The following is a 24,849-nucleotide window of genomic DNA, read 5'->3' as shown; positions in this document are numbered from 1 at the left end:
TGCTCCCAGCAGCGTCCCCCTTCTGTACCCGTTGCCCCTAGGTGTTGCTCTGCTCTTTCCAATGATCCTCCACAGAAAGCTAAGAATCTCTAAGGAGTAAAAGGAAAATAACTTTCAAGAAATACATCTTGTCTGTGAGCAAAGTTGAAATATATTGCTGTTGTATAAGCTCTAGATAGGGTGTAGCAAATACAAGCATGTAGCATAAAAGCCACACAAACATTAGCACTTTAAAGCTCAGAATCTCAGAGATTAGGGGCAGATTTTGTATGTAGTAGTAGTGCAGAGAACACGGAAAGATTTTATTAGTGATAATGTTTTTTTTTTCTCTACTTCTTACTACCCATGTCCCCAGGGAACAGCAGCAAATGATAAATTTTCACTTGTAAGTAAGTGGATCTATGGTATATCAGGCAAAATCTTCCTGATTCAATTAAGAGTTTCCTACAGGCTTTGTGGCTTGGTTGGTGTCCCTGTCCCTCCACTGGAAGTCTTTTCTGGTTACAGGAGATGGTAATTTCGGGTTCAATATTCCCCACTGTTAGGAGTCTTAGCTAGGGTTGCCCTCATAGATTTCCTGGGGTTTTCCACTGGTTTAAGTTTCTAGCTAGCTAGTCCACAGATTCCAGATCTGTCTGACTGCCTGCCTGTCTGTCTGTCTGTCTGTCTGTTTCTGACCTCCCTCCACTTCATCCCTCCTGTTCCTACCCCTACACCTCCCCTACAAAATTCTTTCCCTCCATCTACCCCAGATGTCTATTTTATTTCCCCTTCTGAGTGAGATTGAAACATCCCCCTTGGGACCTCCTTGTTACTTAGCTTCTTCCGGTCTGTGGATTGTAGCATGGTTATTCTGTATTTTACGCTAATATCCACTTTTAAGTGAGTATGTACCATGTATGTCCGTTTGGGATTAGGTTACCTGACTCAGGATGATATTCTCAAGTTTCATTCATTCGCCTGCAAAATTCATGATGTGTCTGTTTTTAATAGCTGAAGAGTATTCCATTATATAAGGGAATCACATTTTCTTTCTCCATTTTTCAGTTAAGGAACATTTAGGCTCTTTCCAGTTTCTGGTTATTATGAATAAAGCTGCTATGAACACAGTTTAGCAAGTGGCTTGTGGGATGGTGGAGCATCTTTTGGGTATTTGCCCAGGAGTGGGATAGCTGGGTCTTGAGGTAGAACTATTCCCAATTTGCTGAGAAACCATTAAATTGATTTCCAAAGTGGTTGTACAAATTTGCACTCTCACCAGCAATGGAGTAGTCTTCCCCTTGCTCCACATCCTCATCAGCATGTGCTGTTACTTGAATTTTTGATCTTAGTCCTTCTGACAGGTGTAAGATCTCAGAGTCATTTTGACTTGCATTTCACTGATGACTAAGAATGTCAAACATTTGCTTCTTAGCCATTAGATACTCCTTTGTTGAGGGTTCTGTGTTTAGCTCTGTACCTCAGTTTTTAAATTGGGTTATTTATTTTGCTGATGTGAAGTTCTTGAGTTCTTTATATATTTTTGACATCAGCACTCTGTCAGATGTATGATTGGTGAAGATCTTTTCCCATTCTGTAGACTGAAGTTAAGGTGTCATTTGCTTTTTGGTTTCATGAGGTTCCATTTATTAACTGTTGATCTTGGTGCCTGAGCTGTTGGTGTCCTGTTCAGGAAGATGTCTGCTGTGCCAATGTGATCAAGGTTATCCCTCGCTTTCTCTTCTATCAGATTTAGTGTGTCTTGTTCGATGTTGAGTCTTTGATCCACTTAGACTTGAGTTTTTATGCAGGAAGATAGATATGGCACTGTTTGTATTCTTCCACATCCAGTTTAATCCACCACCATTTGTTAAGATGCTTTCTTTTATCCACTGTAAAATTTTGGCTTATTTGTCAAAAACCAAGTGTCCATAGGTATGTGGGTTTACTTCTAGGGCTTCAGTTTGGTTACATTGATCAACCTGTTTGGTTTTATGCCATAGCCATGCATTATTATTGCTCTGTAGTATAGCTTAAGATCAGAGGCGCTGATACCTTCAGCAGTTATTTTATTGTATTGGATTGTTTTTCAGCAATCCTGTTTTCTGTTTTGTTCTGTTTTTTCCATGTGAAGGTGAGTATTGCTATTTCAAGATCTGTAAAGAATTGTGTTGGAATTTTGATGGTAATTGCATTGAATCTCTAGATTGCTTTTCATAAGATGGCTACTTTTACTATTTTAATCCTACTGATCCATGGAGCATGGAAGATCTTTCCATCTTCTGCTATCTTCTTCAATTTCTTTCTTCAAAGACTTGAAGTTCTTCTCATATAAGTCTTTCACTTAACTGGACACCAACCCAACCACAAAAACCTTTGATCCATAATATGTCCTGCCTACAAGATATGCAGGAGCAAAGATAGAGCAGGAACGGAGAGACTAGCCAACCAATAACTGGCCCAGCTTGATGCCCATGCCGTGAGAGAGACCCCGCCCTGACACTATTCACGATATTCTGCTATACTTCCAGACAGGAGCCTTGCATAACTATCATCTAAGAGGTTTCGTCCAGCAACATAGAAAGAGATGCAGAAACTCACAGCCAAATATTAGGGGGAACTTGGAGAGTTCTAATGAAGAGGGGTAGGAAGGATCAAAGGATCCAGAGAGGTCAAGAACACTACAAGAAAACAAACATACAGAATCAACTAACCTGGGCCCAGTAGGTGTAGCAGAGTTTTCTCCCAATTAATTTAAATATGAACACAATGAGTCATCTGTGATTGGACAGGAAAAAGGAAGGCAGAGATAAGAGTTTCAGAGTCAGGGACAGAAAAAGAGGAGGAGAAAGAGGAGGAGGAGGAGGAGGAAAGAAGATGGATGGAGAAGAGAATGAACCTTATCTGCGTGGCTTTATATAGCCACAGGTAGCTATGAATATCATAAAAGAGTAGAATAATTGGGAAAACTTCTCTAATCTAGGTGGGCAGCTTGTATCATTATCTCTGAAATTATTGTGTGTGTGTCTTATGAATTGAGAATTTAACCATATATAAAACTGATTCATAATTATAAGCTTCTAGAGTTTTGATTTACTGGATTAAGGGAATTTATGACAGCTAGCCACAGGTGGCATATGCCCACAGAGACTGAACCACCAAACAGAAAGCATGCATGGGATGGATGTTGGCCCTCAGCACATATGTAACAGGTGTGCAGCTCAAGCCTCATATGGGACTCCTAACAGCAGGAGCATGGACTGTATCTGACTGTGTTGCCTGCCTTTGGATCCCTTTCCCTGAACTAGGCTGCCTTGCCTAGCCACAATATGAGAAGATGTACCTAGTCCTACTACAAATTGATATGCCAAGGTGGGTTGATATCCATGGGATGCCTTCCCTTTCTTGAGGGAAAAGGGAGGACAGGAAGATGGGGTGGGTAATGAGAAGAAAAGACTGGAAGAAGAGGAGGGAAGGAAAGATGAGGTTTGGATTGTCTTAAAGTTTCCATTGCCGTGAAGGGACAAAATGACCAAGGCAACTCATAAAGGAAAATACTTAATTGGGACTGGCTTACAGTTTCAGAGAGTCAGTCTATTATCATCATGTCAGGAAACATGACAGCATGCAGGTAGATATGGTGCTGGATAAGGAGCTGAGAGTTCTATATCTTTATCTGAAAGCAGCCAGGAGAGTGGAATTCTACACATTGGCAGAGCCAGAGCATAGGAGACCTCAAACTCCACTTACACAGTGACACACCTCCTCCAACAAGGGTACACCTCTTCCAATAAGGCCATAACTCCCAATAGTGCCACTCCCTGTGGCCAAACATATAAACACATGAATCTACGCGGGGAGCAAGCCTACTCAAACCATCACATTCTGCTCCTTGGCCCCCCATAGGCGTACAGCCATAACGTAGTGCAAAATGCTTTCCATTCAACTTCAAAAGTCTCCATAGTCTCTCACAATCTCAGAGTTCTAAAGTCCAAGGCCCAAAGTCTCTTCTGAGATTCATGCAATCATTGAATTGTAATCCCTTATTCAATCAAAAACAAGAAGCAGATCACATACTTCCAGCATCACAGGATAGCAATTTTGATTCCAAAACATCATAGTGAGGAAATGCTAGACCAAAGAAGACTAAAAAGTCTGCTCAGCAAGCTCCGGACTCCATATCTCTGTGTCTGATGTACAGCTGCTTCCAGCTGTGTTGACTGAATCACATTTCTTTCTGTTAGGCTGGATCTACTCCTCTTTTCTAGCAGCTTTTCCCAGAAGGCATCCCACAGCTCTGGCATCTCTAATCTTTTGGGGTATCCAAGGCAACTTCAACATCACAGCTTCTTGTTCCAATATCTGGGATCCACACATGACTTTCTGGGATCCTCCAAAGAATTACTTCTCCAGCTCTTCCCTCTGTAGCACTCTAGGCTCTGGCTACTCCACTCTACTGCTGCTGCTGTTCTTAATGGCCATCCCATGGTACTAGCGTCTCCAGTACTCAGGGGTCTTCTTCCAAAACTAGGCTGCACTTTCACCAATAGCCTCTAATAGGCTCTCTCTATGGAACAAGCCTCAACTTCTTTGGATGACCCCTTCAGTTCTGGGCCTTCAACTGCTACTGAGACTGCACATTCACAAATGCCCTTTCCTGGATTCTCATAGCACTAAGCCTCAGCTTCTCTCTATGACTGTTCATGCCTTCAAAACCAGTACCATCTGGGTCATTCTTACATTTCACCAATTTCAGCTACCAGTCAGTGTCTCTGGAACACAGCTTATTTGAGCTCTCAGAATACACTTCCCAGAAGATTTCACTCTACCTAACCAGCATCAGTTATCCCAGTAACCCCTTCTATTACTGACTCTAAGTACTGAGCCACATGGTTGAAGTTACCAAAATCTGCTGCTTTATGGGGCTGGAACATGGCCCCCTTGTCCTTCATTACCAGCTTTCTGTTTTTAATGATTTCCGTCACTGTCTAAGCTTGGCTGTCCTGAAACTTGCTCTATAGATTGACCTTGAACTCAAAGATCCGCATCCCTCTGTCCCCTGAGTATTGGGATTAAAGGAGTGTACCACCACACCTAGACCTAAAGTTTTCTTCAATTTCTTTTCACAAGATCTTTATAAGCATGACCACTATCTCTCAAGGTGTGGATGAAAGATATGTGTTGATGTGGATCAAAATCATGTATCATCCCACATCAAGATCCAAATCCAAACCTGGGTCTTCCAGCCTCAAGATTGGTATTCTACCTGTACCCTCTATGACTGGAGTATAGTTCATTCCCGATATAGTCAAGTTCACAACTGAGAATAATCATGAGAATCCATCATCCGTTGACAATTTGGCACACAATCATATCTCCTTAAGTGCAAATGAAAGCAATAATGCCTCACATGATATGTCTATCCCTCTTTCAACTGCGAATACATGAACAATAATCAATAATTTATGCAGTGGATCTTGTCCAGAGGTTATAACTCCCTTAATTCGATTTAATATCCTTGAACAAAGGATTTAGCTCCATTCCATTTCCTGGTGATATATATATATATATATATATATATCATACATTTTGCACTTATCCTTGCTCAATTTGCTACATCTGATCAAAATATTCTTCATAAAAATGAACCATGGACAGTGTCTATGCTCGGCTATTGACACTTTCTGAGGTTTCCTTTGTCAATGCAATTAATTTAAATCTCTTAATTTTAGCCTCAAGCTGACTCTTCAGACAAGAACAGAAATCAGCTAGTTCTTCAACAAAATATCAGAAGAACAGTTTCTAGACCACATGATAAATTCTTCTCTGAATCTTCTTGAACCATAGAACCACAATTCAAATCACCCTCAGCACCACTGTCTTCCTATTTCTACTAGTATGGCCCATTAATCTTTATTTAAAGCATTACACTGATTTCCCAATGTAAAGTTCCAAAATTTACATTCCTCCAAACAAAAATATAGTCAGGACTATCACAGAAAAACTCCACTCCTGATACCAATTTCTGTCTTAGGATTCCCATTGCTGTGAAGGGACAAAATGACTAAGGCAACTCTTATAAAGGAAAATATTTAATTGGAGTTTAATTTCAGAGATTCAGTCCATTATCATCATGGCAGGAAGAATGGCAACATCCAGGCAGATGTGGTGCTGGAGAAGAAGCTGAGAATTGGACATTTTTATCTGAAGGCAACCATAAGGAGACTGGAATTCTACCCTGGACAAAGCCTTAGCATAAAAGACCTCAATGTCTGCCTACACAGTGATGTACTTCTTCCAACAAGGCCTCATCTCTTAATAGTGCCACTTCCTATGGCCAAGCATTCAAATACATAGTCTATGGGAGCCAAACCTTCAAACCATCACAGGGATGTAAAGTAAATTTTTTTAAAATGAGCAAGCTGATACAACCACTCTGGAAATCGGTCTGGCAGTTCCTCAGAAAACTGGACATAGTACTACCTGAGGACCCAGTTATACCACTCCTGGGAATATACCCAAAAGATGTTCAAACATATAACAAGGACACATGCTCCACTGTGTTCATAGCAGCCTTATTTATAATAGCCAGAAGATGGAAAGAACCCAGATGTCTTTCAACATAGGAATGGATACAGAAAATGTGGTACATTTACACAATGAAGTACTACTCAGCTATTAAAAACAATTACATTCTTAGACAAATGGATGGAAGTAGAAAATATCATCCTGAGTGAGGTAACCCAGCCACAAAAGAACACACATGGTATGTACTTACTGATAAGTGGATATTAGCCTCAAAGCTTGGAATACCCAGGATACAATTCACAGACTACATGAAGCTCAAGAATAAGGAAGACACAAGTGTGGATGCTTCAGTCCTTCTTAAAAGAAGGAACAAAATACTCACAGGAGGAAATACAGAGACAAAGTGTGGAGCAGAGAATAAAGAAAAGGCCATTCAGAGACTGGCCCACCTGAGGATCCACCCCTTATACAGACACCAAACTCATGGATGGTTGGATGTCAAGAAATGCTTGCTGCCAGGAGCCTGAGATAGCTGTCTACTGAGAGGCTCTGCCAGAACCTAACAAATACAAAGGTGGATGCTCCCAGCCAACCATTGGACTAAGAACGGGGTTCCCAATGGAGGAGTTAGAGAAAGGGCTGAAGGAGCTGGATGGGATTTGCAACCCCATAGGAAGAACAACAATACCAACCAACCAGACACCCCAGAACTCCCAGGGATTAAACCACCAACCAAGGAGTACACATGGACTCATGTCTTCAGTGCATATGTAGCAGAGGATGACCTTGTTGGGCATCAATGGGAGAAGAGACCCTTGGTCCTGTGAAGGCTCGATGCCCCAGTATAGGGTAATGCCAGGGTGGGGAGGCAGGAGTGGGTGGTTGGGTGGGGTACACCCTCATAGAAGCAGCAGAAAGGGGGATAGGACAGGAATTTGTAGAAATGTAAATAAAGAAGGATAGAAATGTAAATAAATAAAATATCCAAAAAAGAAAAAAACTTAAAAGTTAAAAAAGAAAGAAATGAATTTAAAAAGGAAAAAATAATAAAAATAAAAAATACTTTAAATATTCAGTCTTCAGAGTATATATTTTATAACTCAAGACAAAGATTTTTCAATGGCCTCCCTATTCTGAGACACTTATAGAAATGTTGCATATTTCTTACCTCAAAATGTAATAATGTACAGCCTCCCAATGTAGCAGGTGGAACCAGGGCAATAAAACCAAACAGTGAGGTATCTCTAAAGTAATCAATAAGCATAAAACACATAGAGAAGAAAGAGACCTAGAAGAAAACGAAATACACATTTTTAGTTGCTTTTTAAAATGCAATGGAAGGGGCTAAGGAATGACTCACCAGCTAAGACCATGGTTTGCCCTTACAGAGCACCTGAGTTTTGTTCCTTGTACACATGTCAAGTAATTCATGCCTTCCTGTATCTCTAGCTCCACAAAACACTGGCACCTTCACTTGTGAACACACACACACACACACTTAAACACATACACAAAAAATTTAAAACCCCAAATTAAATTTATTTTCAATTTATTCTAGCCTGATTTCCATTGTCATAAAATTAATATCATCACAAACATTGCTCTTGACTAAAAGCATTTGGCTTGACATTGGAAATTTGACAGCGCTGGACAAATATAGGATCTGACGCACAGACTTAAGAGTCTGTGTCCAGTTTTTTATCACCGAAGAACAAAAATAAAGTAGGTTTGATGTTGTCTAGGGATTTAATAAATAAGCTCTAGGCAACAATCAAAGAGAAATAGTTTTGAATTGAACAGAAATGCACTTTGTAGAAGTATTTCCTCAGAGATATTGATAAGTTTACCCATTAGGCAGCAAGTCTTGAGTACCATTGGTACTGATAGAACAGCGGTCACAGGTGTAACCTTTACATTTTCACGTTAAACCTTCCTTCCTAAACTATGGGAAAGCTTTTCTAGAATGTTCTGAGCTCCTCTTCAATTTGTACTGATGTCAGGGTACTATCTGTGACTACCTTTCCATTCTAAAAGCTCCCGAGTTTCCCCATGACAAAACATAGACATCTGTAGGATTAATCTGCGAGCATCTCAGGTAAGGTGAGACATGAATCTCGTCTCAATTTCCATCTTAACTACGGTATGGATATATTTTAAATCTTATCTATATCCATACCTGTATCCATATGCACAGCTTTATCTATATCTCCATCCATATGCATACCTATAGCCAAATCTAATCCATATCTATATAATTTTCATTATTCAGTTTTCCAATGATATGTCCTATGTCTGTGACTTTGTTAACTTGTGGAAGTTGTGGAAAGAAGTGGCTATAAACTGCTGCAATTAATTTGTATAAAGTAATATTATGACTAGGGTGTCAGATACAAATACAGCATCATTTGATGCTGAAGTGTATTAAGCCCTCCAGAATTTCAAATACAAAATATAAGGGGAGAAGTTTCATTCCTGTTTAACTCACTGGGAGAAAAGACTGTGTAATCTGCATGTTTTCTTCCTCAACTATCTCAAACTCTGGTACAGGAAAAAAAATCAAGTATTTGTTGGAGAGTAATGTAATTGTGACATTCAAAACAGAAGTTCTAGAATAAATACATTTAAGTTATATATATTCCCCTTCTAAGTTTAGAAAGTGGAGATTTTAATAAATGATTCTTTTGTTAGATATTTTCTTTATTTACATTTCAAATGTTATCCCCTTTCCTAGTTTCCCCTCCAAAACCCCCCAACCCCCTCCCCCTCCCCTTGCTCATCAACCCACCCACTCCCTTTCTCTGGCACTGGAAGTCCCCTATACTGGGGCATAGAGCCTTCACAGGACCAAGGGACTTTCCTCCCATTACTTCCTCAGCAATCAGATTTTAGTTTTAGATTTTTAATTATCAATATTCATAGTCTTCTGAAAATTCCATAGCCTTTGTTGCTCAGTTAATTCTTTTTCCTAAAAGGAATTTCAAAACAATACCTAAGTTTACGATCCTATAATGAATTCTCTTACCTTTAAAGAAAGTGAGATAAAAATAGATACATTGTAACATATGTTATACACATGGATATATATATATGTATATATATATATACATATATATACATATATATGTATATATACATATATATGTATATATATGTATATATATATATACATATATATATACATATATAATTATATCATGGAACTAGTGAAAGTTTATCAGAAAAATACATTTGAAATACTTTAAAGTATAAAATTAGTTTATCTTATACCAACCAAAGATATTTTTAAAGTATTAGTACTTAACTCCATCACAAAAATAAAAACAGTAAAGATACTTACAATATAGAAGCAAAGTGACCAAAGGCCACTATTTTTTCTCCCCTTGCGATAAATGAACGAAATCACATAAGTCATGAAAATAATTGACATGGCATAGCCACCAACATAGAGACTCTGAAACCAATAGGAATATGAGAATGACTATTGTGACACGTGAAAACATTTGAATGTGCTAATGTCATGGAACAATGTCTTCATGTTCCTACATTTATAATGATTTAAATATCAGAGAGAGTGGTAAAGTGGGTGGCTTGGGATTGTCACTTCTCTGCAGAAACCTCTAAACCACAAACAACTAGGAGAGGTGACTTTGTCAGTTTTCTGCAAACAAAAGTTTACATACAATACCTAACTCAAAAAAGACAAACTGCAGGAACAAAAATGGAGAAGAGCCTGAGGAAAAGGAGGTCCAGCAACAGGCCCAAAGTGGGATCCAGTTCAAGGGGAGGCCCCAAGGCCCAAAACTATTACTGAGGCTATGGAGTGCTCACAAAAAAAGTGCCTATCATGACTGCCCCCAGAAAGACCCAAGTAGCTGAAAGAGTCAAATGCAGATATTTATACCTAACCAATGGACAGAAGTTGCTGACCCCTGTGTTTGAATTAGGGAAAAGCTGGAAGAAGCTGAGGAGGAGGGCAACTCTATAAGATGGACCCCCGAGACATCTCAGACATTGAGCCACCAAAACAAGCAGCCTATACCAGCTGATATGGGGCCCCCAACACATATAGTGCAGAGGACTGCCGAGTCTGGACTCAGTCAGAGAAGATGCACCTAGCTCTCAAGAGATTGAAAGTCCCAGGGAGTGGAGAGGTCTGGTGGGGTGGGGACATTCTTGTGGAGATGATGGGGCTGGGATGTGGAACAGCTGGTGTACCAGGAGGGGGATAAAGTCTGACCTGTAAAAAATGATTAAAAGAAAAAGAATCCTTTCGAGTGTTCTGAGAGCTCTTGGCCTACCAAACCCCTTGCTTGGGGACAGTCTTGCAGAGGGATGCCTGTATTTTCAGTGTAGGATCTCAGTTTATGGTGCCACATAACTGGAAGGTTTTGGGGGTGGTGGTGACAAAAATGTTTGGGAATATGCAACCAGTGTTACTGGGTGTCACAGTCAAGGCAGTCAGGAGGAGCCAGTCGTGGTGGCACAAACTTTAATCTTAGCTCTCAGGAGGCTCTCCATGATTTTAAAGTCAGCTAGGGCTGCTAGGACTTCATAGTTAGACCCTGTCCAAAGAATGAAACACACACACATACACACACACACACACACACACACACACACACACACCAGGTAAAAAGCCACAGTGACAATTTTATGCCATATGTATTTCAACCATACTTTAAGAAACTCTTATAATAGAAATGAAAAATATCAAAAATGGTCTGTGTTACTGTTAGTTTTTGGGTTGATTGATTAATGGTACTTGTTTTAGGAATGGTGTCACTTACCTGAATAAACAGATCTCCAACTGTGAACTTACTCTCTGGAGGGGCGGAGGCATAGAATGCAATGAATATAGACAAAATGAGTGCACAGTACACTGGAACCTCAAACAGAGCCTGCCCGAACCAGTATGCAGATGGGGAGAGCCCTGAAATCCACAGCTGGAACTGAGCTCTGTTCTGATAAGGAAGTGCAATCATCAATTGTATATCGTTTTTTATAAAAATATGAAGAAAATAACCAAATGAGTTATTCATTATTAGTGATTAAACACTACACAGAAGAAGGGACATGGATCATTTCAAAGCTTCTATATCAAAATTTGCTGTTGTTACTAAAAAAAATAATTTATCCTAATGTGATAATGCAGCTAATAAAATAAACCATCCAAGTTACTGACAGCAATAAAGCAGTTAGCCAAAGATTGACTTAATGCCTACAAAGGAAAATTCCCCATCTGAGTATTAACTTTCAGTGGTAAAACAATTCATCCCTTATCCAAATGAAAGTTGCCATTTTTTTCACATCAAACTGTCTTCTTGGTTTATTCTCAATGAACATGAGTGACTAAAGCACTGTCAGTCATTGCACCTTGTGCGGTACTTTGATAGCTTTGTAGTTTCTCATATTTAAAGTCACTAATGTATTTCATATGTGTAGTTATTTTATGTTTCACTACATTTTATATTTTAAAAATCTGCCAAATGATAAAAATTTTCAGTTTTTTCCAAGTGTATTTTCTGTCATTTCTAGCTCTTCTCTGCCTTAGAAATTCTAATTAAATATATGATGAGTCATTACTACTGTCCCATAAATCATTAAAGTTCAGATTATTTTTCAGAGCTTTTTTTTTTCTGTGTTTCAATTTTACTGTCTATTCTGGTTCATTCTGTTTTAACTGTATGTCTGTTCTAAAAGCCATGTTCATTTTTTTTATATAGCTACATTAGGTACTTATAGGAGCTCCACCTGACATGTGTTTGTGTGTGTGTGTGTGTGTGTGTATCTTTCCTCTCTTTCTTCATTGTGTTCATTCTTTTAGCTAAATCCTTGATTGTGTTAACTTTTCCTATTTGTTACTTCTTTCATTTCCTTTGTCATTTCTGGGTCTGTTCTTAATTGATCAAGTCTTGCCCCAAATTTGGATCCTTGGGGTAACCCCTATAACTGATGACTGGAAACAGGTATTTCCAATCCTATATAACTTCTGAATGTGCTTTTCTTAGAGACATCTGTACAGTCTTGACATCATGAAGTTCTACTCCATGCTTCGTCTTGGCAACATAGTGTAAGCAACCCTTGAGTAGAGTTCTACTGCCCTTGCTCTAGGTAATTCCTGCATTGACAGAATGCTTAGAAGCAAATTCCAGCCACTCTAACCTTTTAGGATTCCAGGTTCTTCTTTTAGTTTACTAAGACCTTGGGGTGCTGCTCAAGACCTCTTTGTGTTCCATGAGCTAGTTCCAAGAAGATATGTGTGATATACAACTCAAAATTTTATATGGAATCTCACCAGTCTTTCACTGAAAAGATTACATTTGGGGAGGTGGTCAATCTTTATCCCAATGCCTCCATTCTTTAGAAGGAAACAAACAAAGCTTTTCAATCTTTCTCTTATTTTCCTTTCTCCTGGTCTTTCCACTTGTCCTCCCCACCTCCTTCCTTTTCCTTTCCTTTAGTGCATTCTTCCTTTTTACTTCTATAAAGGTGCAATTGTGTATTAATCAACTGCTCAGTGTATAAACCTGCACACCATAGTAAAGAGAAGCCCTACAGTCACATGCTAAACAACTTCTCATTGTTTAAATCAACTTAAGTTTCCATTATTTTTTTTATTACCTTATAGTCATCAATGCTGGTCATGGAAATATAAGGAGGAACACAGGCCATCAGAAGTACCCACGAGAAGAAATAAGCCACATAATCAAAATTTCGGTGGTCGTTTTCCTAGGAATGGAATTGATGCAAAGTTGAAGCTCATTGTCTGGATGACATTGCTCAAAACACAGTCAATTATCTAAGATAGTGCCTTGGGTCTGTTTTGAGATTTTCACCTCCTTACATTCTTATCCAATTTTCAACATTGATTTTGCTTATATATCTATAGCTACACAATATGATTTTGAAAGTGGGAAGTCATAATGAGAACAAAAGGATTCTAATAATGGAAAAATTCTGACGTTTAGGCTGACACTTAAAGATGATCAATATTTTTTAGGCTTTAAATAATTATTGTGATATTTTGTCACTTTAAACCAGTGCAACCAATTTAATATTCAGGAATTCCAACTCATAAATTTCACATCTTAGGTTTTCTTCCCATCTCTTCCTTCCCTTCCTCCTTCTCCTTCTTTTGATTTCTCTAACATAATCTTATTTGCAATACAAATTAAACTTGAACTCATAATGATCCTGTTGAAACCTCACAAGCACTATAATTATAGGTGTGAGTCAGTATGCTTAGATTTATATCTCCTAATTTAACATTTAGTGCTTATGTGGAACAGCTCAATTGAATATGCATAGTCATACATGATAGGCTGTGATATACCATATATCAAATCAATATAGATATATACAAGATAGATATAGATGCTAACCTAAGATATGAGAGAAACTCTATCAAGACCACTGATATTATTCTGAATGGAACAATCTGGAAGACTCCAGATACAACAGAATCTACAAGAATGTACCAACCTCAGGAAATGTGCTGCGGTCAGTTTGAATGTGTGCTGATGGTGCGAACAGTCCAAGTAGCCCATTACTCACAATATCCACCAGAACCGGAAAACAATTCAGCCTCTTGGTGTTGCATGCCAGGGTAAAGTTGTAATTCTAAAATAGAACAAAAGGATTTATCAGTCTGGAAGGAGGCAACATAAAACCCATGTGAGCAATACACAAAATTCTTCATAGGATGGCATATTCTTTGTGATGCGACTGATGGACTAGAGGTTCTCCAGTTTCTTTCTTTGTGATGCACAGGTCAATGCTGTCATTTTTTAATGCCTTAATTAGGCCCTAATGGGGTATAATTAAATTTTAAGATAAACCTCTAATAAGACAAACTAATTATAACTGCTGTCCTGTAGCCATTTGCTTGGATCCCAACTTTCCCTCCTGGATGGAGAAGTGAGATGGGTAAGAATCAAGAAGTTCATGAAGTTACAATGCCTATGAATAACTTACGAGGAAGAGGGCACTCTTCTGTGGAGATGTCTACAAGCTGCACAGTAAACTATGAGGATGCATCTTTTGGGAATTGCCAGTCACGCTGGGGTGAACTCTGTGATGATACAGATACCTAATTCACCCATAACTCCTGTAAGAAACCCTATGAAGTGATTGGTTTACTAAAATAGACTTGTGTGGAATAACTTTGGCTTTATTCACATCTTCTCAAGAAAAGCCATGTAACATTTAGAGACTATATATGATTTAGGATTACATTTGGGATCTCTGGCTTAAAGCTCCAGGTAATGTAGAAATTGTATTTATTTTAAACGTTTTATATTTACTCATTAGTATGTGTTTCTCTCTCTCTCTCTCTCTCTTTCTCTCTCTGTGTGTGTGTGTGTATGCGCGCGCGCGCGCATGTAAATACATGTTCATTTTGCATGTGTGACAGTCAGAGAACAAGTTGCAGGAGTCAATTCTCTTTTTCCACCACATGGGCTCCAGGAATCAAACTCAAGCAATAATTATACAACGAGCTGATAGTGAATGTAACTTTACTATATTAAACTCATGAATACAATTCTATGAATAATGAATGAAAGTAGGAATCTTAAGGCATTCTCTTAAGTAAATTTAAAGTTTAAATGGAATAAGTTTAGCCCAAATTCTCTCCTCAAATACAAAATATATACACAGATACGTTATTTGTACACAATGTCTCAGATGCCATTTTTCATCAAATTGCCCTATAATAGCCATAGCTCTGTGCCCTGGAGATGCACACACCTTCTCATCACCTGATAGGATGATAGCTCCATTATACTGACTGTCCTCGGTGCCATTTCTAGTCCCAAAGGCATCAACTTCCAAAGCTATGTTCTGTTGTTCCAGTGAATGTATAAAGTCATCGATCTTTGCTCCTGGTAGTAAAATGTAAAAGGCACTATATAAATCCAAAAGAACACCACAAAATTATGTATCAAAATGACTCTTCACAGTCATTTGATTGTTACAGCATGCAATAGTGTGGATTTTAATTCTCCATATATTTCTTTTCTGAACGAATACCTTTTGTTCCCTTTTTTAATTTATGTGCATGTGTGCATGTTATTTGTGTAAGAGCACATGCATACACAAGCATGTGGAGGCCAAAGATCTCTGTCATGTATTTTCTTTGATCACTCTTCACTGTACATATTGTACCAGGGTCTTTCCCTTAGGCTGGAGCTCACCAACTCAGTCTATTTGGCCAGCTGCTCTGGGCACCCATTTCTAGGATTACACATAGGTCTCCATATCCACTAAGCTTTTTTTTTAAGCCCATATTTTTATTAATTATTTAAGAATTTCAAATATGCATAGAATCTGCCTTGGTCATATTTCCACTCACCACTACTTCTCCTAATTCCTATCAGCCACACCTCCTACCTTGACACCTTCCCCAGTTCTGGACTTTGTATCTTTATAATCCATTGAGTACAGTTCGTGCTGCCCATATGAGCACTGGTATGGGGGCATCCAATGAATCGTGGGACCTTAGCTATTTTTGTACTGCTATGATAAAACACCAGGACCAAAAGCAAATTGCACATGTCGGGGCGGGTATGTGTTTACTTTAGCTTACAGATATGATGCTGCATGAAGAGAAGTCAGTCATACCGACAAATCTGTATGTGGGCTCTGGGGATCTGAACTCTGTCCTCAATGCTTGAACAGCAAGTGCTTGACCCATTAAAATTCTTGCTGAGTCTTCAATTGTTCTTTTATAGACTATCTATAATGGTTTGATAAATATAATAATTCTCATGGACTTATGATCTCTTCTAGTTAAAAATAATTCTGATTATTAAAAACAACTTTTGTTAACACCTTGTGACTTTTAGAATAAAACTTGTTAGAATCAAACCACATATTACGTTGAACTGATGGCAGCAATAGTAATCATGTAATTTAAATGTTTTTAAATTTAAAAGGTATGCCTACCAACGTGCTCCTCTTCCCAACTATCAAGTCTCTCTTTATAATCATTGTGACATTCAATTTTCACAATATTTCTATATCACCCTTAATTTTTTAATGTGTGCTGATATAAAACACATCTCCTTTATCATATATTTGATATGACTTTGTTGACTTCAATTAAGATTGAGCTTCCTAAACTGGATGTAAGCACATTCATCTTTTTGTCATGTGTGTCTTTCCTAAGCAATGTTCTGAGCAGTGACAATATTCATAAACTACATGTTTAGCAACATCTTTACCTGTTTTGTTGACGATCAGTAAGTTCGTGAGGGGCAGCTGTGGTTGCTGGCCTGGTGTGAGGAAGTACATATGAGGGGCAAGCTCCCAACAGTAGTCACTTTGACGGACCATCCTGTAAATATTTGCTGACAAAATATGCAGAAGTCCAATCCCCAAAATCAGAATCCTAAACAGAAAAAGTAATTGACAGCATAGACCTCTAGCCATTGTCCAGTCTTCAGAGCATTCTTTCAAAGGCATGGATATAGTACAAGCAAGGCATTATTAAAGACAGACATTCATATGTGTAGTCCTTTGTCTTGTTTCTTAAATTATTCTTTGTCTTTAAAGTGGGAGCAAAAACCAAGGATTCACCATCAGCACACTTCGCTTGATACCCTCTGATCATGGGACAGCTTGTGCAATGTCCTTACATGGCAAGTTGAGCTCTAGCCTTGTTTTCTCTGTGTTTATCCTAATGTTCCCTCTCTGCTGCACAGTGCACTACTCCCCAGACTCACGAGTTACTCTTTGCTCTTTGCTCTCCGCTCTCCTAACCATTGTCTCTAGTCTTGTTCATGGTGACAGTTTCTTTTTCCTTTTCCTTTTCCTTTTCCTTTTCTTTTTCCTTTTCCTTTTCCTTTTCCTTTTCCTTTTCCTTTTCCTTTTCCTTTTCCTTTTCCTTTTCCTTTTCCTTTTTCTTTTTTTATTAGATATTTTCTTTATTTACATTTCAAATGCTATCCCAAAAATTCCCTATACCCTCATGCTTCCATGGCTTGTTCTGTAAGATCAAGAACTGACAAATGGGGCCTCATAAAATTGCAAAGCTTCTGTAAGGCAAAAGACACCATCAATAAGACAAAAAGGCCACCAACAGATTGGGAAAGGATTTTTTACCAATCCTACATCTGATAGGGGACTAATATCCAAAATATACAAAGAGCTCAAGAAGCTGAACTCCAGAAATTCAAATAACCCCATTGAAAAATGGAGTACAGAGCTAAACAAAGAATTCTCAACTGAGGAATACCGAAGGGCTGAGAAGCACCTGAAAAAATGTTCAACATCCTTAATCATCAGGGAAATGCAAACCAAACAACCCTGAGATTCTGCCTCACAGTTAGAATGGCTAAGATAAAAAATTCAGGTGACAGCAGATGCTGGTGAGGATGGGGATAAAGAGGAACACTCCTCCATTGCTGGTGGGATTGCAAACTTGTACAACCACTCTGGAAGTCAGTCTGGCGGTTCCTCAGAAAATTGAACATAGTAACAGTTTCTTAAGGCTCACTGACATAAGCCATTACTTATTTTTGTGTTTTCCTTTCCTTTGATTCCCATTTGAAAAGTTTAAAAATTGGATCCCAGCACTTCAGCACTAATGCGGAAACCTCATCCTTATCTCCTTCCAAGCATGGGTGGCACGGCCACAGCCACAGGGAAATGCAAATGTTGTGAAGTCCGCACAGCTGTTTGACACAGTTCCAGCAAAGCTGGGCTGAATGCTGTGATGGCTGTCCTTCTGTCTCTCACTTTTGGGTTTTTGTCTCTGTGTGTTACATTTGTGGAAACTCTGCATTATGACTCATTGTGTATGTCTTTTCCTGAGAAAATGATTTCTGAGTCTTTTTAAGGAAAGTCCTAAACTTACTTCTGCTTTATCTGGCCTCGATTTGGAAAACTTCCTTGTGCCCTAGAGATTGCAATAAGCTAGGATAACCAAAAGCTAGGAAATTGTAAATGAGACCATAAGCCCAGGGATCTTCTTTGGGTATCTGCCCTTAAGCAAGCTCAAACAGTATAATTGGTAAAAGGTAAACTCTTACTGACTAGGATAATTAGCAACAGCATCTAGGCTCCCTTATATAATATACTTAGAGCTCTCTGAAATTTTAGTTTAGAGATAGGGAATCATACACGGAACACCCCTGAAAGAATAGACCCCACTAAATAAGAAAGATTGACCAAAATAAACATTTTCTACTTTATAACATAGATGATGAAATAATATTGTAAAGAGAGATAGGTAATTGTATTTGCTATTCATAAAAAAGACCAGTTTAGATATTTTCTGCTTGTTTGAGGTGCTTTAAAACTGTAAATACTGCCAGCCTAAAATCAGGCTGTTATATAATAAATGTGTTTGCTTTGACAGAAACATTCTTCAGAATCTTTGACTTGGAGTGATAGGGCAAATAATAAAAATAAAATCTGTTCTATTTGGGCTTTCTAATTGTGACTGAACTTGTAACCCCAGATTTGTAATGAAAAATCAAACACATGTCCAAAGACAAAAGGATATACTGTGGACTTCTTGGATAAGCATTAGTCTGTCATTGTTCTGTGAACTGTATAAGTAAAAAGGTGACCAGATTGCTAGTCAGTCCGAGCTGCAAGATTCCTCTGACCACCACACCTGACTCGCTCATCCCTTATCAACTCCTCATCTCCTCTTAGGGGCCATCCTGTCAACAGGCTGGGAAAGGGTCCCAGGAACTCCAAGACTTCTTGCCTGCTGGGCTCTGTGGCTGGCATCCCTCTGTTCTTGCATCTCCCAGTCTGTATTACAAAGCATTTCTGAATTAACTACAAATAGTTTTCTTCTAGTCTTAATCTTGATAATGTCCTCCCTTTGAAGCATGCATTCAGCAAGTATTGACTGGGATTCTAGTATAAGTCCTGGCTCCTCTGTGTGAACTGATTTACAACTTATTGATGGACCCTGAGATGATCTCAGGGCGCTAATGTCAAGAGATAAATTCCTTGAGAGACAATTGGTATCTTTTATGTTCAACTCCTAAAAATGCCTCCTGACATTTGGCAGGAATTGATAAGGGACCAATTGCACATAAGAACCACAGAAAAGAGAGAGAATTTGAAGATGTATCAACTTTACAAACCCATTACAGTCCCAGAGAATTCTGTGAAATCTGAATCAGGAGATACACACATACACACACACACACACACACACACACACAAGGCTAAGTTCTAAGGTATTCATTGTTTCTACTATGGAGACTTTAAAGGAGAAATGGTAATGAAGAAAGACCTCAGGCCTCATACTGTCTCTGAGAGATTTTTTTTTCATTTAATGTGTTAATATAATAATGTGTGAATACCAAGACTACTAACAGAAATAGCAGGTAGGGACCTGCTCTGGGATATATTTTTATCGCTTTTCTGTTGTTTTACTTATGTGTGCTTTAATGCAACAATTGGAATCTGCAATGATAATTTAGTACTCACAGAATAACGATGGATTTCCTTTCATGCTTTAACTTCAAGAAGCGAAGCCTGGTCACTGCACAGAGTTGCTGCCACCAGAGAGCCATGCCCCCCTTCATCTTACATCTCCCATTAAGTAAAGAGACAAGTTGTTCTACTTCAGCAAACCTCTCTGGGCTCCTTGCCCCTCCAGCTTGTACATCTTCTGTCATACCAATATCTACAAAACAAAAGCCAGCAATCTCTAATGAGTGGTTAAATTTTTCTCTGAAAACATTATTTTTGATCCAGAGATTTTTTTTTTAAGAGTTCTCTTACAGGAAAACAGAAATTCCAAGAGAAAACAAAAAGGGTCAATATAATATTGACAGTCGACTCTGTTTCAAATGATGTTTCTCATAAAGAATACTGTGGGATAGAACAGCACAGAGAGTGCTAATCGTCAGATCATATAACAGCAGAGCTGACCTACAAGAATTAAGCCAGCATTTTCCCATTTATATTAAATCACAGAGCAGAGAAAAGTATAAGTTGCTTAAGGAGACCCTCCTGGGGTGATCCTTGCCGAGGGCACAGAGAAGCTTGCTGGGTAACATTGTGCTTTACATACGTGTTTCAGGGCAACTGATGATGATTGACAATTCACATTATATAAATTATGATTTGATAACTAGATAATAACATTGATCCAGGAAACTCAACAGTTTCTTTAACAAACCGTGACAATATAAGAGAACCCACAGGGGTCCTTTTTTTGGGGGGAGGGTGTTGTTTTGTTGTTACAAGGTGAGTATACACAAGTTAACTGCAATTGTGTATACTGAAATATTAGAAATATAATTTAAAATTTGTGGGTCTTTCTGAGAAAAGGCCTTTCTTTGTAATACAGAGTGGCCTTGAACTCAGGATGCTCCTGCCTCAGTCTCCCAAGAGCTATGGTTATGGGTGTGTACCACCACACCCACCTAAAGATGCTCTGTGAACAAACGTATCCACTCCCCAGTGAGACACGGCTCTCTTTGAACAAATGACTGGAGCTAGAGCGTGTCACAAAAGAGAATGGAAGGGTGGAGATGAGTGACTACTGACAGGCTATCAACATGGCAGCTAAGACCAGGTGACAACAATGGTTCTGACAGGGGTACAGATGGTATTCCTGCTACAGGCGTCTCTTCCTGTCTACCCACGAGAAACTCAGCAACCAGAGAGATTGAGTAGCGGAGCAATCATCTCAAGTACTCATCATGGAAATAGCACTGAATGTACTTAATTTCTGAAGGACCTCAAAACCATGTTGAATGTGATAAACATGAAATGATTGGGAGGGATAGCCCTGAGTGTTGGTGGAGTTCTAATAGAAGCAGCAGCCTCCCTTTGCTCTGCTCTATTGACTCCAACTTATTTTCAAGGAAACCTAGGGTGAATTTTAGTTAAGAAAATCAAAGGAAAATAATCTTTAAAATTTCTTTCTTCTAACTATATCCATTCCTGGCTTTACTTTTTAATGTCTTAAGTGTCCTTTATTAGAAATTTGTTTGTATTGAAGCTGAAGAAATTGCTTAGTAGTTATATGTGGATACTGCTCTTCCAGAGGTCCTAGTTTTGTTTTCTAGTACCCATGTTCATGGCTCAGAACTACCTAAAACTCCAGCTCTACAGGATCCAATGCCTCTGGCCTCTGCAGATGGACACACACACATACACACACACACACACACACACACACACACACACACACTTGAAAACAAAATAAATACCTTTAAAAGAAATTTGTTGCTATATATCATGTAATATATGTCCAGAGTTTAACTGTATCATTTTTTTAAAAAAAATAGAAATTCAGAGAAAGCATTTTGAAGAACACAGTATAGAGAATGTAGCACACATAAACACTTGAAAAATTCTAGTCTGGGATCTAATAGAACATCCCAGGTGAGGCACATCTAAGGGAGAGATGGCAACTGATGGCAATGGATTTCCTCATTTATACAGATTTCCAAAGAAGAAGAAGAAGGAGAAGAAGAAGAAGAAGAAGAAGAAGAAGAAGAAGAAGAAGAAGAAGAAAGAAGAAAGAAGAAAGAAGAAAGAAGAAAGAAGAAAGAAGAAAGAAGAAAGAAGAAAGAAGAAAGAAGAAAGAAGAAAGAAGAAAGAAGAAAGAAGAAAGAAGAAAGAAGAAAGAAGAAAGAAGAAAGAAGAAAGAAGAAAGAAGAAAGAAGAAAGAAGAAAGAAGAAAGAAGAAAGAAGAAGAAAGAAGAAAGAAGAAAGAAGAAAGAAGAAAGAAGAAAGAAGAAAGAAGAAAGAAGAAAGTAGAAAGAAGAAAGAAGAAAGAAGAAAGAAGAAAGAAGAAAGAAGAACAAACGTTATATTGAAATGGACACAGAATGATGGCTTCTGTTCCTTTTACCTACCTGACTGGTCAATAGATGATTTTCCTTCCAGTTTCAGAAAGACCTCAGTCAGTGTTGTTATAGAAACGCCATAGTTCTCAATTCCCAGGTCTGGACATCTCTCGAGATCCCTATAAAGATCTAACGAACACTTTTTAAAATGAGGTCATCAGGGAAATTCAAATTAAAAATACTGTGACATCCCTCCTCATCCCAGTCAGAAATGAGATCATAAAAATGTAATAATAAAATTAAAAAAGAATATAGCAGGTGCTGGCTAGGATGTGGGGAAAGTTGCAGGGAAGTTGCACCCCTATTCACTGCTGATGAGTCGGTTTAGCAACTATGGACATGTGACGATTTCTCAAAAAGCTAACAAACAAACAAACCAACCAAACAAAATAGAACCACCTTATGACTGACTGTTTCTGGGTGTATACACTCAGAGGCCTTGATATCCCATTACATCTATACATTTATGTTTAGTGCCCTGTGTTCACAATGGATAGGAAAATAGAATAAAACTTAGATTTCTATCAACTGATGGATTGATAAAGAAAATGTGGTGTCTGCACATAACTATAATTCTTTGAATTAAGCCATCACAAAAAAAAATAAGTTATGAAGATTTCAGGAAAGTTCATGGAGCTGGAGCCAGAGAGATCACTAAGTAAAGGCACTTGCGACCAAATCAGGTGACCTTCCTTTACTTCCTGAAATCTAGAAGGTTGAAAGGAAGACTCTTCGAACAAATTGTCCTCTGACCAAATTCAAATTGTAGCACGCATGCACCCCTCCCCAACACACTCTGGATATGACATGGGTATTGCAGCAATGTACATAGAGCACTTCTGGCTACCTGAACTATACCTGTACAAGACTGGGCCCTTCGATGCTCATTCATGGATGGAAAGGTGCTCATGAGACGTCACCCTCCCTGAGGTGCTGTTGGTAGCTAACTATTGCTGGCTGAGGGACTGTCACCATCTTCAGTGGTTAGTAAGCATTGACAGCCAAGTTTCACTCTACCTGAAGCTTGGTTTTTTGTCTGGTTGGTTTTTAGATTATACGATCCTTTTAAACGGAAGTGTTGTATTTCAATCAACACTTCCTTGTGATTTTAAATCTGATTTAGATTTTCAAACAAAGTGTGTGATTGAATTTTCTCACTTAGTAAGTTATCTGCCTGTGGTGATTTGAATGAGAACAGTGGTCCCCAGAGGTTCATATATTTGAATTCTTAGTCAGGAGTTTAAAGATTAGGGATTAGGAGCGGGGATTAGGAAGTGTGTTCTTGCTGGAATAAGTATGTATTTGATGGAGGAAGTGAATTCTTGGGTGTGTGTGTGGGTGAACTTTGATGGTTGGTTCAAAAGCCCACATCAGGCCCAGTCTGGATCAGGTTGTAAAGCTCTCAGCTGCTGCTCCAGCATCATGCCAACCTACTGCCATGCTCCCCACACTGATGGTCATGGATCAACTCTTTAAAATTGTAAACAAGTCTCCAGTGAAACACTTTCTTTTATAAAAGTTGCCATGGTCATGATGTCTCCTTACACAATAGAAGATTCTCTTAGTCCCTAGTGATTTGAAACAAATGCACTGAAAACCAAGCACGATTATCCTACTGACCTGAAAACAAGGATATTTTCTAAAGTCATGGCCCAAAACAAAACATACAACAAACCAACAAAAAAACCAAAACACAAAATAGGACTTTTAGCCAGTGAGTGAAGCCAAGTTTCCAATCACTAAGTCCATTGCCAATGTACAACCCCTCACAGATCGACATAATACATCAGTGATATTGAAAGCCTAGGAAAAGCAAACAAGAGATTTAAAAGTCACTGGGCATCCTGATACAATGTTTCCAGCATTTAATTATTTCTAAATGTTTATGAAAGGGTTCACCTGTCAAACTGACTGTGCAATCATTTTTACTCTGCTGGATGTCAGTGTATACAGCTGTGACCCAGGTGCTTATACACTCACTGACAGACTCCTTCAAGGTTTTGGTAAATTCCTATTTTTATTATTGTTACTTATTTGCTTTGTTCTCTTATGTTTTTCGTACCCAAGGTATGTTGTCCTTTATTCTCTGTTGTCTGGTAAGACACATGCAACTCAGTTTTCAAAATGAAAGTACTAATAAGAGTCCGTCTTATTAGTCACTCCTATTCTGCGTTAGGAAGACACTGCTACTGGGAACCTACACTTAGCACGACCACTGTGAGGAGTTCAGGAAACCTAAAAGGTTCTAGCATTTGAAACAAAGACCAAAGGATTTAACACATAGTCACTTCTGACAGAATGGGGATGGAGGCAGAACTCAATTTTTTTTTACCTTTTTTTATTAGATACTTTATTTACATTTCAAATGTTATCCCCTTTCTTGGTTTCCTCTCCCAAAACCCTATCCCCCCACCTCCTCCCCCTCCCCCTTTTCACCTTTAAAATAGTGACATTTGCAAATTAACTTCACCCTCTGCTCCCATTTCCTGTCTCTGAGGTGTGACAGTCA

The 24,849-nt window shown here is 38.6% G+C and overlaps 1 protein-coding gene across 3 annotated transcripts in view; it reads right to left on the bottom strand.

Annotated features, from left to right (window-relative positions):
- Positions 1 to 24,849, bottom strand: part of LOC110304545 (ABC-type organic anion transporter ABCA8A) — a 74,919-nt gene that overhangs the window by 18,233 nt on the left and 31,837 nt on the right. For all 3 annotated transcript variants that reach the window (XM_029483601.2, XM_021175944.3, XM_029483600.2), the window contains exons 18-26: positions 22,350 to 22,469; positions 19,963 to 20,161; positions 16,731 to 16,897; positions 15,256 to 15,389; positions 13,990 to 14,127; positions 13,129 to 13,236; positions 11,295 to 11,468; positions 9,845 to 9,958; positions 7,676 to 7,795 (exon numbers count right to left, since the gene is read on the bottom strand). In XM_029483601.2, coding sequence (XP_029339461.1) covers positions 7,676 to 7,795; positions 9,845 to 9,958; positions 11,295 to 11,468; positions 13,129 to 13,236; positions 13,990 to 14,127; positions 15,256 to 15,389; positions 16,731 to 16,897; positions 19,963 to 20,161; positions 22,350 to 22,469 — 1,274 coding nt within the window. The remainder of the gene's footprint in view (positions 1 to 7,675; positions 7,796 to 9,844; positions 9,959 to 11,294; positions 11,469 to 13,128; positions 13,237 to 13,989; positions 14,128 to 15,255; positions 15,390 to 16,730; positions 16,898 to 19,962; positions 20,162 to 22,349; positions 22,470 to 24,849) is intronic.

Source organism: Mus caroli, unplaced genomic scaffold, assembly GCF_978045245.1.
Source record: "Mus caroli unplaced genomic scaffold, Mus_caroli_1 scaffold_13, whole genome shotgun sequence".
In the NCBI taxonomy this organism is placed as follows: domain Eukaryota; kingdom Metazoa; phylum Chordata; class Mammalia; order Rodentia; family Muridae; genus Mus; species Mus caroli.
Note: the sequence above shows the minus strand (reverse complement) of the source record. Positions and strands in the feature narration are given on the sequence as shown.